At 50.0% G+C, this 15,914-nt stretch overlaps 1 protein-coding gene across 2 annotated transcripts in view; it reads left to right on the forward strand.

The window, feature by feature from the left end:
* The window catches only part of EEFSEC (eukaryotic elongation factor, selenocysteine-tRNA specific), a 241,187-nt gene that overhangs the window by 194,222 nt on the left and 31,051 nt on the right, over positions 1-15,914 (forward strand). For both annotated transcript variants that reach the window (XM_015587143.2, XM_015587145.2), the window contains exon 6: positions 2,261-2,417. In XM_015587143.2, the coding sequence (XP_015442629.1) occupies positions 2,261-2,417 (157 nt within the window). The remainder of the gene's footprint in view (positions 1-2,260; positions 2,418-15,914) is intronic.

Raw genomic sequence — 15,914 nt, forward strand, 5'->3', positions numbered from 1 at the left:
CAGTGGGACCTCCTAATGCCTTGGTCAGCATAGGCCGAGGGGTGCTTAGAGGCTCTGATGATTGAGGGGCTTTGAGGGCTGGGGGACTGAGGGGCTCTGAGATGCTCTCTTTCTCCCAGTGACAGGCAGTTTTGGCAGTAGAGGCTGAGCTGGGGACGGAAAGAGACAGTGAGTGCCTTTAGTCATGGGGAATGTGGAATGGCTAGTCCAGAGCCATTGGGTCTTGGGCACCTACTGTGCTAGGCTGGACTGCTGAATGTAAATAGAGGGGCACTGCCTTCAAGGCTCCTGACGATGTTGGGAACGGAGCTCCACATGCAGGCCATTCTTGTGGGTGTGGTCCAAGGGTCCTGGGAGCTGGGAAGGATGGGAAAGCATTTGGGGCTAGTGACATCTATTTGCCCTGACTGCATGTTCTGCAGGTCAGAGGAACCATCTGCATTCAGTTCGCCCACCAGTCTTGCTGAACACCCATTGCAGCAGGAGCAGCAGCACCCACAGACAGACAGAGCCGAGGAGGGAGGGCAGAGCCCACAGCAGCCCCAGCCTGCAAGGGTTGCTCTGCTGGAGTCAAGTCCTGAAGGACGAGGAGGAGTTCACGTGTGGGAATGAGATTTGTGAATTCTAAATGGCCATGCAAGTGGAAATGATTATTCTTATCATTATTTGTATCCAATTCATCCATCACCCGGGAGAGGAGGAATGCAAATACCTTTTATCTGGCACTATGAATCAAATAGAACAGGATATGTTTTTCCAAAAGGTTTTTAGGGTAAATGGGACAGTTTCTGCTTTTCAAAACAATCCGTCTGGGGCCCATGGCTTAATCTTAGCTGAAGTTTCTGGGGCTAAGGAGAGCCCAGTCCATGGAAGTCCCCCGGGAGTCTCCGCCTCAGGAAAGGAGCCTGGTAGATGCGGCAGGTCCCACTGCTGGCAACACCTCTGGCCTCCACACTGCTTGGACCAGATCCTGTGTCCCCAGAAAGCACACAGGCTAGTACCTGGGGGCTGAAGAATAGGGGGAACCTCCCCAAGTCCTTCTCCTTCTGTGGCCCCCGTGCAGGATCCAATGTGACAGAGGCCAGGAGGGGCATGGGCCCCTCTCCAAAGAGCAGCAAATCTCAGGAAGAAACTATATCAGCCCTGCTGAGATCATCTAGGGTAGGGTCTGGTCTTTAACACGCATGCACGTGTATTCCTACTTCTCTTTTACAAAGGCCCAGCACCTTCCTAACACAGGCTCTGGAGAGGAGCTGGGCAGGGCAGGGAGGCTAGCAGGCCAAGGCCTCCTGGTCATTCCATCTTTCCCAGATGGAGTACCTGAGCTTTAAGAGGCCTCAGGAGCAGGAGACTAATACTTTCAGTCCACACTCAGTCCCATGGGGAGAAGGTTCAAGATGAATACAACTCATGATGAAATCAGGGCTTTACCAAACTTTTTCATGCACATGTGTCTCTCTTCTCAGCCCAGGGCCTCCACCAAGAGGCAAGGGAGCACAAGCTCTGCAGCAGAGAGCCTGGCATGGACTCTAGGGAACCAGGGGAAATAGGACTTCTGTTGGGATAGAGACAGGAGGGCATTGTAGAGGAGGGGACAGTGGGGCTATGAAGTAGATGTGGGCCAGGCCAGGAAGGGGGCTCTGGGCAGAGGGAGTAAAAAGCCTTGGGCTGAAATATGCATGTGTATTGGGATGGGGTGGCAGAGACCAGGTTCCCAGAGGCACCTCATGGGAGGGGAAACCAGAGAGAGGGTGAGGTATGTTCTAGAAAGCCTGGATGCAAGCTCAGGAGTAGATATCATCTTCTCAGCCTGGGTTATCCGGAAAAGCTATCATAAAGAGAGTGCCACTAGTGGTCATTAGACTAATGCTGGGGACAGGCAGGGCCATGCAGAGGAAGGTATAGGCAGGACAGCTTTGGATTCTCAGCTACCCCTACCTTGTGAGCTCTGTGACTTTGGACAGATGACCTGACTCTGCTGTGCCTCTATTTCCACATCTGTAAAGTGGAGAGAGTGCCTTTCTTGTGTTGCTGCTGTGGGGCTAAATATGTTGATCCACACAAGGCACTCACAGCTGCTTGACGTACAGCCCAGGCTCAGTAGGTGGTAGTGGTGGTAGGTAGTGATGGTGACGAGGGGTTGGTCCTCATTACTTTCCATTATTGGTAAGAGGGACTGATCACCTGGGAGGGTGTTGCCTTAGCCTTTTCCAGTGGGCACTGATGCTTTCTCTCTCCGGGGCTGGGCATGTGTGAACAGGTGATAGATGACTACAGCGTGATTGGCCGCTCCCTGTTCAAAAAGGAGACCAACATCCAGCTCTTTGTGGGGCTCAAGGTGCACCTGTCCACTGGGGAACTGGGGGTCATTGACAGTGCCTTCGGCCAGAGTGGCAAGTTCAAGATCCACATCCCTGGTGAGTATGGTTATTTCCTCTTGTTCTTGGGTGCTGGCAGGCCATAGAGAGATGGCAGAGATGATGCCCCAACAGTGCCCATTGGCTCAGGGTTCTAGGCCTGCCTGTGCCGACATGCAGGGCTCAGCCTACCTGAGGGCATGGCCTCTGGTCCCACCAGTTTATGGCTGGAATGCCAGTGTGGATCTTGGAGAAGGCTAATGTGGAGTCAGTATCTGGTCTGGGCCAAGTTCAAGCTCTGAATCTGAGTTCTCGCTTTTCTATGACCATGTGGAGTGACCTTGGATGTGTCACATGGCTCGTATGTGAAGTGGGAATAACAATATTGATCTGACAGGCAGTTTGGAGCGGGGAGTTAGTGATTGAGACTGCCAAGGGCCTGGCTCACTGCCTTGGTAGCCAGTAGGTTTTCCCAGAATGTGAGTTGCCACCTCCTTTTGAGACTAGCAGACCCCACTGAGCCTCCACTCAGTCTGAATTGGCCTTGCCTGTGGTGGGGTCAAGGGTGTGCACTTGCTGCTAGAAATTGAGCCATTGGATTTCTTTAGCTCTGTCAACCCTTTTGTTACCCATGCACTCTTCCCATACCCATTTTCCTGAGGTCCTACACTATGCACTGGACAAGGTGCTGTGGTCGTGGGAGGGGACAGTCATGAACACACTCAGTAAAGATAGACTGTGCTGCACAGAAAAATAAAACAGGGAGATGGCCAAAAATTGCCAAGTGTGCTGTCTGGACAGGGCAGTCAGGGAAGACCTCTCTGAAGGGGTTATAGTCGAGTGGAGGCCTGACCTAGGAAAGGGAGGGAACCATACAGATACCTAGGGAAGAAGGTGCCTAGGAGAGGGAGGGAGACATGTACAAAGGCCATGAGGTGAGGATGAGCTTGGTGTGCATTTGAGGACAGGGAATTGGGCAGGAGCGGCTCAAGCATGGAGGTCTGTTTGATGCCAGCCGAGGCTCTGCTATAGCACCTGACGACAGGATAAGGACCAAGGGATGCTTCCGTGTTAGCAGGTTTATGGAATGAACCAATACACTATCTTTTATCCCACAGCATTATGATGTGACAGTGATCCAACATGCCACAAAGTTGAAGGATTTTATAGTTAACCTCGCATCAGTGTGTTGCTGTACTCTGCATAGCTGCAAAACTCTGGGTTGTATTCTGTGAGGGAGGGAGTCATGGGGAGCAATGTGATCTTGGCGTGTAGTTTTTTGAGTAAAATCTCCAGATAGGGTAGTGCCCTGGCTCCAGCTAGGAAGCAGGACTCCCAGCTCCTGGCAACTCACCATGCAAAGCCAGCACCTCCTCTCTCAAGAGCCTGGCTGGAGCCTTGCCTCCTGGATCCTCCCTAAAGCCCAGAGGGCACATGTGGCATTTGCCTTATCATGAGGGAGAGCAGTAGTCCTCAAAGGCCTGCTTCCCTGCATACTTGGCTCTGCTGTTTGACTGTGTCCCAAGGCCCTGTTCAGGTGGGGCTGAGCCCCATTACCCTATGGAGAGACTGTCTCCGGGCAGGTGAGGTGACATACCAGTGGGAGCCTCTAGACCTGATTCTGGGCTTCAAGATCCTGCCCTACCCAATCCGCTGCTCTTCAGCTGCATCTCTGGTCCTTACCTCAGCCAAACTTGGGGCCCCCAGTGCTCTGCTCTGGGCTCCAGGCAACATGCACAAGGCTTGAGCCAGGCAGACCAGTGGGCAGCCCTCAGTCCTCAGGGCCCTGGGCCCACACCTGTGGGAGCCATCTGGGAAGGAGGCATGCAGGGTCCTGGGAGAGCAAGAGCAAAGCTGCCTGGTGGAAGGAGCTGCACCTCAAAGCACTTGCCCCTCCCCCAGGCTGCTGGGGGCCCTACTGGTGCAGAGGAGAGGGCATGTCTTTGCCTCTTTTGGGGTACATAGGATTGTGCTGACCTTCCCCTCAATTCCCCTTCCTCTAGCCCAAGGCAAATTCAGAGTTGCAGTGTTCTCCAAACAGGCCAGAACGTAAAAGGAAGCTTGTTTGGTGGCCCTGGGTTCTGGATAGGAGTGGAGGGAGGGGAGACATGGTGACGCTGCTTCAGTCAACTCAAGTTCACATTCCTTTGTTAGGTCAGTGTTGCCTATTTAATAGGTCTGCTTCCTGTTTATGGCTTTTAAGCTTTTTATTAAATATAACTGGTCAGATTCCTTCATCCCACCCACCCTCACTACCCACCCCTACCTCCTTGTCTTTTCCTGCCGTTTCCTCCCATAAAGAATTACTTTTAACTTTTTTGAAGTGCCTTAATTGTGAAAGACTCTTCAATAAACTCAAGCCATCAGTGCCATGTGAAAGAGGAGAGAGCATTGCTGGCTGCAAGTTGGGAGTGCAGGGGCGGAGAAGCCCAAGGTTATGCTGCTACAGGATTAGAGGCTCCCTGGATCAGGAAGAGGCTCAGAGGGCCTGTCAAAGCCCTCTGCTTGTGAATGTGTCTGGGTTCAAATGCAGCTTACTGACTCCCTGTTGGCTCTGCAGGATGACCTAGCTGGAGAAGGCAGACTCAAGAGCCCTCTGGGTGTCCTCCCATCCGCCCCCTAACCCCCAGGCCCACAAGCTCTCTCTGGGCTCTCACCTTGGGTGGCAAGGCCAGATGCTGGCAGGGCCAAGCAAGTGTTGAAGAGGCCAGGTAGCAGGTGATACTGAGTGGTGGAGACTGTGGTGACCTGGAGAACTGCTGCCCGGTGCCAACCAAATCTTGCTGTATGGGAGTATAGGTCCAGGGATCAAATTTTACCTGATTTAATTATTATGTAAAATTTCCTGGTTAAAAACTAAAATTGTCTGAACCAAACAAAACATGCCTTCGGCTGGGTTTGGCCCATAGTGACTTATAACTACTGCTTGAATTTCAGAAAGGACATTTGGGCCTCAGATTCAAGAATCAAAGCTGAACTATAATATGCAAACAGTGTTTTATGGAGCTGTAGTGCCTTCCCCAGTTCACTCCTAGATAGCTGTCAGAGCTTCAGAAGGTTCGGTACCTTGCCCAGAGGGTGATGAAGCACAGTGGCCTGGCCTTCTGTGGCTCACCCTGGCCAGCACTGTCCTACTGCTCTCACCCTCTACTCTGTGTCAATGCCCCAAGCACCAGCTTCCACTCTGAGAAGCAGCCTGGATAGTAGGCTAGGACAACAGCTCCCACTACCCACACATCCTACTGTTCAGGGGAAGTGAATTCTTTGATGACATCAAACCAGGGAAAAGTCAAGTGGGAAGATGAATGGACATGTCACTCTTGACAGCTTCGAGTCACTGCTTATTGACTCTAGGAGTGAAAGCGAACATACACACGTGATTTCATCTCATGAAACACTGTCCCATAACCCTAAAATGACCCAGAAGTTGTTATGGATGCCTTGATAGGATGTGACAAGTTTTTTGAGTGGCCCAAATTTGTGACAGTTGGCCTATCTCCCACCAGGTGCTCCAGGAAATGGCGATTTGAGGAAGATTGTACATGGTCTGCATTAGCAGTCCAGTGGGGATAGCCCACAGTGCAAACAGAGCTTATAGCCTTGTCACTAGAAAACTCTAGGCCCCAAATACAACTGGTATAATGGGCATCACTGCCCCTCATCATCACTACACAACTCGCAGCAAATGAATCTGACCATGTCACAGAGCTGCAGGCAGATTACTCCCCTTAGGAAAGCCAGAGCAGCAATGATTGAGACCCATAGCTACTGGCGGCCCCAGCAAGGGCCTCATCATTTCTGTGGGCCCTGCCCCACCTGCCAAGAGTCCAGTTATGTGTCAGGAACTTGGTCTTTTTGTGAAGTGACCAGATTCTCAAACTCTGACATGGAGGTCTCAGGTCCTGCTGATTTTCATTTAGGGTCATCAAATTTTGGTGATCTTTAATAACCTTTTAATAATTACTAAGCACAACTTAATGGACTCTAGGTAGATGAGAAAAGAAAAAAAAAAAAAACCTGTGGAATTGTACTTCCAGTAAGAACTCAGAGGAAACTTATGTTTGCTGCTCGTCAGGAGGAGCCAACACTCAGGAGCCATTACAGCAGTCAGAGGAGGGCCCTAGGAAGCTCCTAGAAAGGCTGGCTGTTACTTATACCCACTTGGAGTGTTCCCATTTCACAGATGAGGAAATTGAAGTTTGGAGGATAAGTAGTGCAACTTGCTCATGTTCTACAGAGCTGGGATTTGAATCCAGAACACCTGCTCAAGACACTCCCCGAGCCTTGTTTTCTCATGCACAAGGCAGGTAGCGAGGTTTGAAAGTGCAGCTCTGTCCCTCGGCCTGTGTGGGAAAAGGGAACTGTGTAGTCATTCTGCTTGGTGTGTGCTTGAGCAGAGGGTCTCTGAGCTTGCTGCCAGTAGGAAAGGGGTGCCGCCATTTGGCCCCTGGGAGAGTGGCTGGACGTCAGAAGGGCCACCGCCTGGTTACCTCCAACAAGTGTTTTGAGGAGGGTCCCTAGGCCTCCTGGTTTCAGCTTCTGCCCTCTGAGCCTATCTGCAAGGGTTTGGGACTACAGTTTGCCAAGCCAAAAGGGATGGCTTTCCATGGAATAGGAAATGTTGCTTGCACGAATGAATAAATGAAGGAGTTCAGTGCAACAGACTGGACTGGAATGAACAAATGGATGAACCCAGGCCTATGGGGGCCAAGGAGCCTGGTAGTTAGTGTGCTGTGGGCCTCCCTAGAAATTCATTGAACATAGGCAGGCACCAGCGTCGTTGGACTTCCTCTGCACAGCCATCTCTTGATGAAATGGCTTTGGGAGCTCTAATTCTTTAAAGACAACTTTAAAGGAGAGGGTGCCAGCCCGTCCTACTCAACAAACTTCAGTGGAGGCTCAGGACCAGGGATGCCAAGACCATTCTAACAGAGTCCTGCCCCTAGGCACCTCCCTATGGGAGAGACAAAAGCACAGACCAACAATTCACAGTCAGCATGGCTGGGAAGGCAGGGAGTGCCTCTGTTTAATCTGACTCATCCCCATTCTGCAGGTAAGGAAACTGAGGCCCCTTGCTCACGGCTGCAGAACTGATAAGAGCCCAGAGTCTCTGTCTGCCTCTTCAGTCCCCCATACAGTAGCCACCAGAAGCAAGGGGCACAGAGGCACTGCAGCTGACTTGTCTGTTAGAACCCTTCCAGTCTTCTTTCACAGGACTGAGGTTCAGGCGGACCACCTTAGATCCTTTGCACTGAAACAGTGGGCATAGAGTGTCACCTTTGTGTCCTAGGACTCAGACAGGTAGCCCAAACCTCTATTCATTGGTCTTTCATTAGCTGTTTATTGGGCCCTTGAGGTACCAGGAGTAACAGAGTCTTGACCGGGAAAGGGAAGTCCTGAACACTGGCTGTGGAAGGAAAGTCCTGGGATACCTTCCTTGGCCTGAGCACTCAGCAGAGCAGCACCAGGCCTTCAGTATCACTGGCTCTCAGTGCCTAGCATCAGTTTAGGAGGGTGGCAGGACAGGCCGAGGCTGTAGGGGCCACCAGCCCAGTTCTTAGAAGGTCGCCTGGCTCAGCACAGGGCATGGCCTCCAGAGTCAGGCAGCTTGGACCCTTCATGCTGCCTGCAGTCCCTTCTGATTGCGGTAGGCCATCCCTGACTTGGAGCTTCAGTACTAACATGAGATGAATAATTCTGATTTCCAGGAACAGAGCTCAGCTTAGATTACATAATTCCCACCCACAATATCTGACCCAGGACAGGGGCTCTGTAAATGGTGGCTAGGGTTGTGTGTTGTTTTCGCCTACCAGATATCTGCCCTCACCTGGGGTAGCACATGTCCACTGAGGTTTCCCTTGAGGTCTCTCTCCTTGGTTTATACAGATGGCTGTCTTCTCTCTGGGTCTTCATATGCTCCTGCCTCCTTGTATGTCTGTGTCTTAATCTCCTCTTCTTATAAGGACACCAGTCCTCTTGGAGTAGGCCCACCCATATGACCTCATTTCACCTTAATTACCTCTGAAAAGGCCCTGTCTCTAAATAGTGTCACATCTGAGGTACAGGAGGTTAGGACTTCTACATAGAAATTTGAGGGGAGAGACAATTCATCCTCTAGCAGTTGGGAAGATGGACAGGCATTTGTATTTTGGCAAATCATATCAAGCTGTGCAGGGAATATGTGAAATGCCAGGAAGAGCATATAGCGGGACCCTAACAGAGTCTGAGGAAAGGAAGGCTTCCCCAAGCATTGGCCTTGCACCAGGCCCTGGAGGATGAGTAGAAGTCCCAAGCAGAGGAGGGGTCTGAGCAGAGCTCTGAGTCAGAAGAGATCAGCACAGGAACAACTGGGCTCAGGGACCCAGCAGATGCTGGGGCCACACCCTGGTGAGGACCAGTGAGCTGAGGAAAGATGTTTGTCTCTGTACTAAGTGTAGAGAAGAGCTGTTGCAGGGCCTGTATAGCAGGCTTGTGTACAAAGATGCCCCTGCTGTGTGCTGGTGCCTAGAAGCACAGGCTCCTCCAGGCAGGGGCTGAGTCAGGCACCCTGTCCTTGGTGGGCAGCTATTGCTCAGATCCATGTCAGTGTTATGGAGCTGCAGCATAGCCACAGCGTGATCAGATCTCCAGGTTTTCATGAGATACTGGGAAACAGGATTTTTACATGAAATCTCCCAGGTCTCAAATGCGGGCCACTGTGCCTGGCCTCTCGGTGTCAGGTCCGTGATGCACAGCCTCCTCCTGCTGCATGCAGCCCTCTTCCCTTTTCCCTGAAGGCCACAGAGGCTCAGAGAAGTTGGATGACTGTCCCAGTGGACCCTGGAGGCTCCCAGATGGAAGTGGGCCTCTTTCATGGACACCATGCAGCTGTGAGGCTTCTGGAAAACCCAGCAAAGAGAATTAAAACTCATCTTGGTGCCAAAAGGAGGAGTCACTGGAGCCCTGAGGTGTCATAGGTGTGGTCGTGTCCCATAAACAGGCCCTGTGATAGGGACTGTTAGGCTGCATGTTCCCTCTGGGGTTAGAAATAAAACTGGTTTTCTTTTCCCTTAAAATGTGTTCTCCACACCCACCCACCCACACAATTGTAACTATAGACTCAGTTTGGAAAGGATTCTTGGACAACTTGTCCTTGGGACTTCAGAGTTCTTAGCTGACTGCCTCAAGAGTAGCCCCTGCCAGGACCAAAATGACTTTTACTGAAAGATGTTGGCAGGGGTACGGTTGTGTCTGCTCAGCCTTTTCTGCCCACTCTGGGAGGTTAGAAGCAGGGAACTTTCAAAGAATAAGAGCTTTGGAGTCAGCCAGACCTGAGTTGGAATCCTGGCTAGAATTTTAACCTTTCTGAGCCTTTGTTTCCTCATCTATAAGATGAGTTATTTTGAGGGTTTTTCCTCCCAACTTTCTGAATAACTTCAAACATATAGAAACACTGAAATAATAGTTTATTGAACACTCATTCCTTTAGATTTCACAATTGTTAATATTTTGTCACATTTGCTTTCTGTGTGTGTGCTGAACCATTTGAATGCTAGCATTGGAACTCAGCAACACCTGTGTACTTCAGCATGTGCCCCTAAAGACTAGAGCATTCTCCCCTATGACCACCATATGATTATTACTTGAGAAATTTAACATCGACGCAATAGTACCTAAGATACAGTCCATTTTCTGATTTTCCCAATTGTCCCAATAATGTCTTTCAAAACCCATTTTCCTGATGGAGGATTCAGTGAAGAATCATACCCCGTGCTTTGTTGTCATGTCTCTTAGTTTCATTGATACTGATGTTTTTGTATTTTAGATCATTGTTTCCCAAATGCACTCTTGGGGTCTGTCTGGTGTTTCATGACTAGGTTCTGGTGTGCATATGTAGAATGAACCCCACAAAGGACATCTTGTGCCTTTCTTAGTGCTTCACTCAAGATGCATGTGACATCCAATTGCCCATTGTGGGTGATATAGGTTTGGTCACTGGTTAAGGAGGTTGTTAAGAGGGCTAAAGAGGAGACAAAGATAGCATGTGGCCCAGAGATAGCTGATGTGGAAGGAAAGTAGGGCCCCCCGCTCAGCAATTGTGCCCACTCCTGAGGCCTCTGTAGCCTGTTTGGAGGAGGGCTTTTAGGAGGTCCCTTTGGAAGTCAAGGTTAAAGCTCTGGTCTGGCAGTAATGAGGCAGAGCTGGCTCTATGGGGCCTGATCAAGGGGTGTCCACAGGCCAGGGCCTATGGAGGAAGAAGTTGCTACTTCCCAAAGCCTTTGGAGTCCTCTCTCTCCCCCTCTTCGTTTGTCCGTCTGTCTTTCTGCCCCCTCCTTGCTCCAGTCAGACCCGAACACATAGAAAATTGATTTCTGCCCCTCCGCAAGGGGGCACCAGTCTATTAGTGATGACTACAGAAAGCGACAAACACAATGGTTGTGCCCTACAGCCGTGGGGACAGGGCAAATGGAGTGACCACTCCTTTCCAGAGTGGAGTGGGGCACAGTAAGGCCTGAGCTGGCTTTGAAGTTGAGGGGGTTTTCTCAGGTAGAGAAAGGGAAGAAAAGCATTCAGGACAGAGGGAACAGAGCATGCTACCGCACAGAGGCTATAAAGAGTGTGGCATATTCATTGCTGGTTGTAATGTGTAAGACATTTTGAGTGTTTCATATGTTACTAACTCATTTAGTTTGTTGTGTTTAAAATGGTTGTTTTGGAACCGTTTTTTTAAAGGAATGGAACTTTTTTTTTCTAAACAGTCTTACATGGAAAAACCATAGTTGAGCCCCCTGGGGATCCTCCCACTATTCACTTTCAATTCCAAGCCTGAGGCCCTGAACCCCACTCTTGGCATCTAACCTTTGTCAGGTCAGGGTTCCTCAGCTCTGCACAACTAACATTTGAGCCTGGGTCATTCCCTGTGGTAGGGACTGTCCTGTGCACTGCAGGATGGTTAGTAGCATACCTGGCCTCTGCTCACTGGTGCCAGTAACAAATCTCTCTCTGCCCCCCTCCCATTGTGACAACAGAAGACTTCTCTGGACATTTCCCTGGAGAACAAAATCGCCCCAATTGAGGACCACCAGCCTAAGTAGAGGGTAGGAACCATGGTGAGTGGTATGCAAGGAAGGACATACAGTTAGAAAGCTCTCCCTGGCAGCCGATAGGAGGGGACAAGACTGAAGGCCCCAAGGCTGGGACAGTAGACATGTGGAGAGCAGGCCAGGGGTAGGATGGGAGGGCTGCAGTGACTCAGTGCCTATGGGATGCAGTAAAAGGACGGGTGAGGAGGGCGCATCTTGAATAGCCTCCACCTCAAGCCTCCTCTGGGTGCCCTGTGGCGCCTGAGCAGGGCAGGTCCCAGGGAAGCCTCAGGTCACACAGCCCATTCAGACCAAGCGCCTGCACTGCCTAAGCACAGGTGATGCACAGCGCTGTGCCTTACTTCATCCTTGAGGCCTCGTCTTTTGGGATGTTCTCTGGGCACTCGAGTGGTGGGAGGCCCCTGAAATCTGGACCCAGCAACCTTAAAAGGAGGGAGGGGCTTTTTCCAGCCTAACATGTGCTAGGAAACACAATACCTGTCCCTGGACTCTTGACGAATTGAGTGAAACTTCTTTGAGAAATATTTCTCTCTGTTTAGCAATCTCTAAAACTTTCTAATTTTTTACCAGCTTCTGGTTTTAGGGAAAGTTCGTATTTTTCATTTGATTCACACTGCCTAAATAAAGTCATCAGAGTAAACTGAGTATTTGTTTTAATGTTTAAAGCAGTGGTAAGTGAAACTCTTGTGATTGGCTAAGTATTGTCTCTCCAGAAAGCCTTGATCAGCAATCGTCCAACAGTCTTAAATACCTGAAAGAAAGTCCCAGAAACCAGAGCTGGCCCTACATCCTCTTATGGAATGATGTTGACTTGGGCAGTTCTGCCAGCTCTCATGTCTTAATACCCAGTGCCCTGGACTGCAGCTGGTCATGTGCCCCAAAACCTCAAGGCTGTCAAAGACATTTGTGCAAGGAACAAGAACCTCTCATGCATTGGTTCTCCCACACTTTGAATTCACCTCATTAACAGAAGCCTTTCATACGTATTCAGTGAGCCTTGGTAGGTATAGTTATTAACAACGGGGTGTAGCTGGCCAAAGAAAAATCTCTCTTCACCCAAATGCTGGAGCTCAGGAGAGCCTGAGACAGTTGGGCAAGGTCCAAAGTGGACTGTTTCAGCCTCTGCTGCTGGCCAGTGTTCAGCCCTTGCTGTGCGCCAGACTCTGTCTTCAGTGTCTTCCATAGATGACATTATATAGTTTATGGAGGGGTGAGGATGAAGCATCACAACAGCCCTCCAAGTTGGGAACTATCCAGACATTAAATCACTCATCCCAGGTTTTACCCTGACTTCAGGGCCACACTGCACAGCAGCCCTCCTGGGAGAGACTATGGTGGGGATGAAACAAGTTGTCTATTCAGGTGCCTAGAATTGTGCCTGGCGAGGTCAGTGCTCACCTAGGGTTTGCAGCTGATACTGATCTCGGTTCTGTTCCATCTAGCCTCTGAGCTTCCCCTGGCCTCCTTCTAGTGAGCGGGTATGCCAAGGGAGATCGGACGGTGGGGGGGTGGGGCAGTGATAATAACAACAATAACACTGGTCACTACACTAATAGGAGCCAATATAGAACCACCCAAGGCTGAGAATTTCGTAACCAAAGGCTCATGTGGTCTACATTGTACAGATGTCTCAGCGAGGCCCTGCTTAGGTCACATCGCTGGGCTGTGGAAGAGGATATGGGTTTGGACCCCACTTTAACTGCAAAACCCCAGTGGATTGTAGAATTCCAGGAGACGTGGAGCCAGGTAGGCTGGGGCAGTCGAGAGAACCTGGCACTTCAGCACATGGGCTCTGGGCTCACCTTGCTCTTGCCCTCATCCTCCCCCGGGGCCTTCTTTCCGGGCCACAGACCCAGCTGAGTTTAGATGGCACTTGGTGAGTTACAGGTGGCTATTGTCTTGCTCAGGCAGTTTCTGTCCTCTGGGAGCCACCCTTGGCCTGTAAGGGGACTGGCCCTGAGCTGAGTGTACTGCTTGCTGCTGCCTACTGGTAAGTTAGAGACCATTGCTTCTAGCTAGGGTTCCTGTGGTCTAGTATTTCTTTATGTAAGGCTCAGCAGTCAGGGTCACTACTTGTACATTTCTAGGGAGCTTTCCTGGCAGGGTGGTGTGTCTTGACTATTGGCTATCCATTCAGCCGCCCATCTGTGGGGTAGGTCACTTCTGGATGGGGGGTAACCAGAACGATCCTGGTGTCGTGTGTTTATCTTAAACTATTTCTGACTCATGAAAGTTGCATAATTATATTAGAAAGAAAGCTTTAAAATCTGGGGGGAAATATCACCCACAATCTCCTCACTCCAGTGATACCTCAGTGGACTTTGGGTCACATCTCCTTGCAGGACTTTTTCAGGTATTGCTTGGTATGTGCAGAAACAGCTCAGGGTCAGCAGTGAGAGTTTAAATCTACCTCCCTCATTAACAGCTGTGATACCTGGAGCAGTAACTCTGCCTCTCTGGGCTTTAGTCTGGTCTGTAGAAGGAAAAGGCCAGTACTAACTCTTTATAACATTGTTGAGAGAACAGCTTGAACCCATGTGTGAAGTGCTTAGGCCAGAGTTTGATGCTGAGAAGACATTTAGTCAGTGACAACGTTGTTTATGTGAGTCTTTAAGTCATGGCACACTGCACAGCCAGCTCATGCTGGGTCTTCCGTTACAGTCACTCAGCTCACAGAGTCATCTTTGAACTTTCACGTGACTTTTTCATGCATCAGGCTTTCAATTTGAACCATTCCATCAGTAGACACTTCCTTACTCTCACGTAGATTCTTATAATTTCATCTGCAGCTGAGAGGGAGACTTGGAGACCCCACCCCAGTTCCTGGCAGTAGTAGGGGCTCAATAAATACACATGAATAAAGGCATGACAAAGGTGGCCAAAACAATGTGAGTTTCTTCAATGTTCGTGACTTGATGATCAGTTAGAAATTTTTTTAAAAGTATGAAAAAAGATTATATTTTATTACTATGTGCCATGTACTAGTCTATATTTTACACATAATAATGTCATTTAATTTTCACAATAAACCTGACAGAAGATGCTATCACAATTACAGTTATTGGAATTGCCATTTTACAGTTGAGGAAATAGAAGCACAAAGGAATATGCCCAAAGTCACACAACTGTTGAGTCCCAACACTGAGATTAGAACCCAGGCTGTCTGGCTGCAGGGTCCTCGCTCTTACTCCTCTGTTCCCCATCTCTGAAAGTTCACTCCCTTGTACATCTGCTCTGCATGACCTGAGCTCAGGGCCCAACACAAATTCCAGAAGTTCCTGTTCTGGCTCGACCCTACCACTGGAGTAGTTACAAGAATGCCCTGGAACTCAGTTTTCTTATATGAAAAAAGGGAACATTCCTTGCCTTCAGGATTGAGATAGAAAAGTGAGAAAATGTATGTAAAGTGCCTAGATCCTTGTAAATGTTCAGTAAATGTGAGTTTCTTTCCCTTCCTGTGCATGGGAACTGCAGGCTGTCACTTGGGAATGAAGCACAGAGTAAGACCTGAAGTTTATGTCTGTGTCTCTGGGGACTGGTCAATGTCTTGACTCTCAGATGACTTTTGCCAGCACCTGACTATTAGGTGAGCACATACTTCTGGTTGCCTTCACAGCCCCTGCTTTACTAACTCCTGGCCTACAATCCCCCTCACGGTGGGCATACACCAGCTTGTTGTGGAGGCTGCTGTGACTGTCTCGTCTTGTCTGGAGTGGGGTCCGGGCTCATTAGGTAACATTCAGCTCCTTCCCACCTGCCTGCTCTGCCACTCCTACTTTCTGGCCCACATGCTGCCCCCGAGCCCTACATGGGCCCATGTAGCTGTCCTTCCTTCTGCTGTTTTTGCTGGATCCTCTGGGCTCTGCTCAGATGCCACCTCTGGTCCTCTGACCCCATCTGCCTCCTGCCATGCCATGTGTATAAGCATACCCCTGCGATGCTCCAGACCATCACATTAAGCTAGATGGGATTGAGGAATGGACTACTGAAGCCTTAATTCAGTTGATCTACATACCTGAAAAAGTCTAGCAGTGGTTCTGTGTCTAGGCAGGGCTTAGCTCTTAGATTCCAGGGCTTTAGCCACTGTCCTCCAGGCTCAGCCCTGCCCTCCTTTGGTAGCTGCCCCCAACCAAGTTCTCCTTTGGATGTCTTCTCAGCTGCAAGTCTAGTAGAGACTTCTCTCTCCCAGTACCACCAAAGTGCCAGAGCCCCTTGTCCATCCCCAAACAAGCACTGTGGCTGGGAGCATGTACCAGCCAGCCTGGGTCATGGCTGCTCCTGGCCCCGAAGGTGGACCGTGCTTTAACTTCTGTTGCCCAAGGAAAGCAAGAGGCTGTTGCAAGAAGTAGCAGAAGTGACAGGTGTTTGCTGCTAGCAAGCATGCCCAGTGATCATGCCGCCGTTCTCACTTCACCCCTAATTTCCGCTCAGCCTCAAGACCGTGGGAAGTACCCTCCACAGTGCCCCCCTTAGC

The sequence above is a fragment of the Pteropus alecto genome, unplaced genomic scaffold, assembly GCF_000325575.1.
Source record: "Pteropus alecto unplaced genomic scaffold, ASM32557v1 scaffold191, whole genome shotgun sequence".
In the NCBI taxonomy this organism is placed as follows: Eukaryota; Metazoa; Chordata; class Mammalia; order Chiroptera; family Pteropodidae; genus Pteropus; species Pteropus alecto.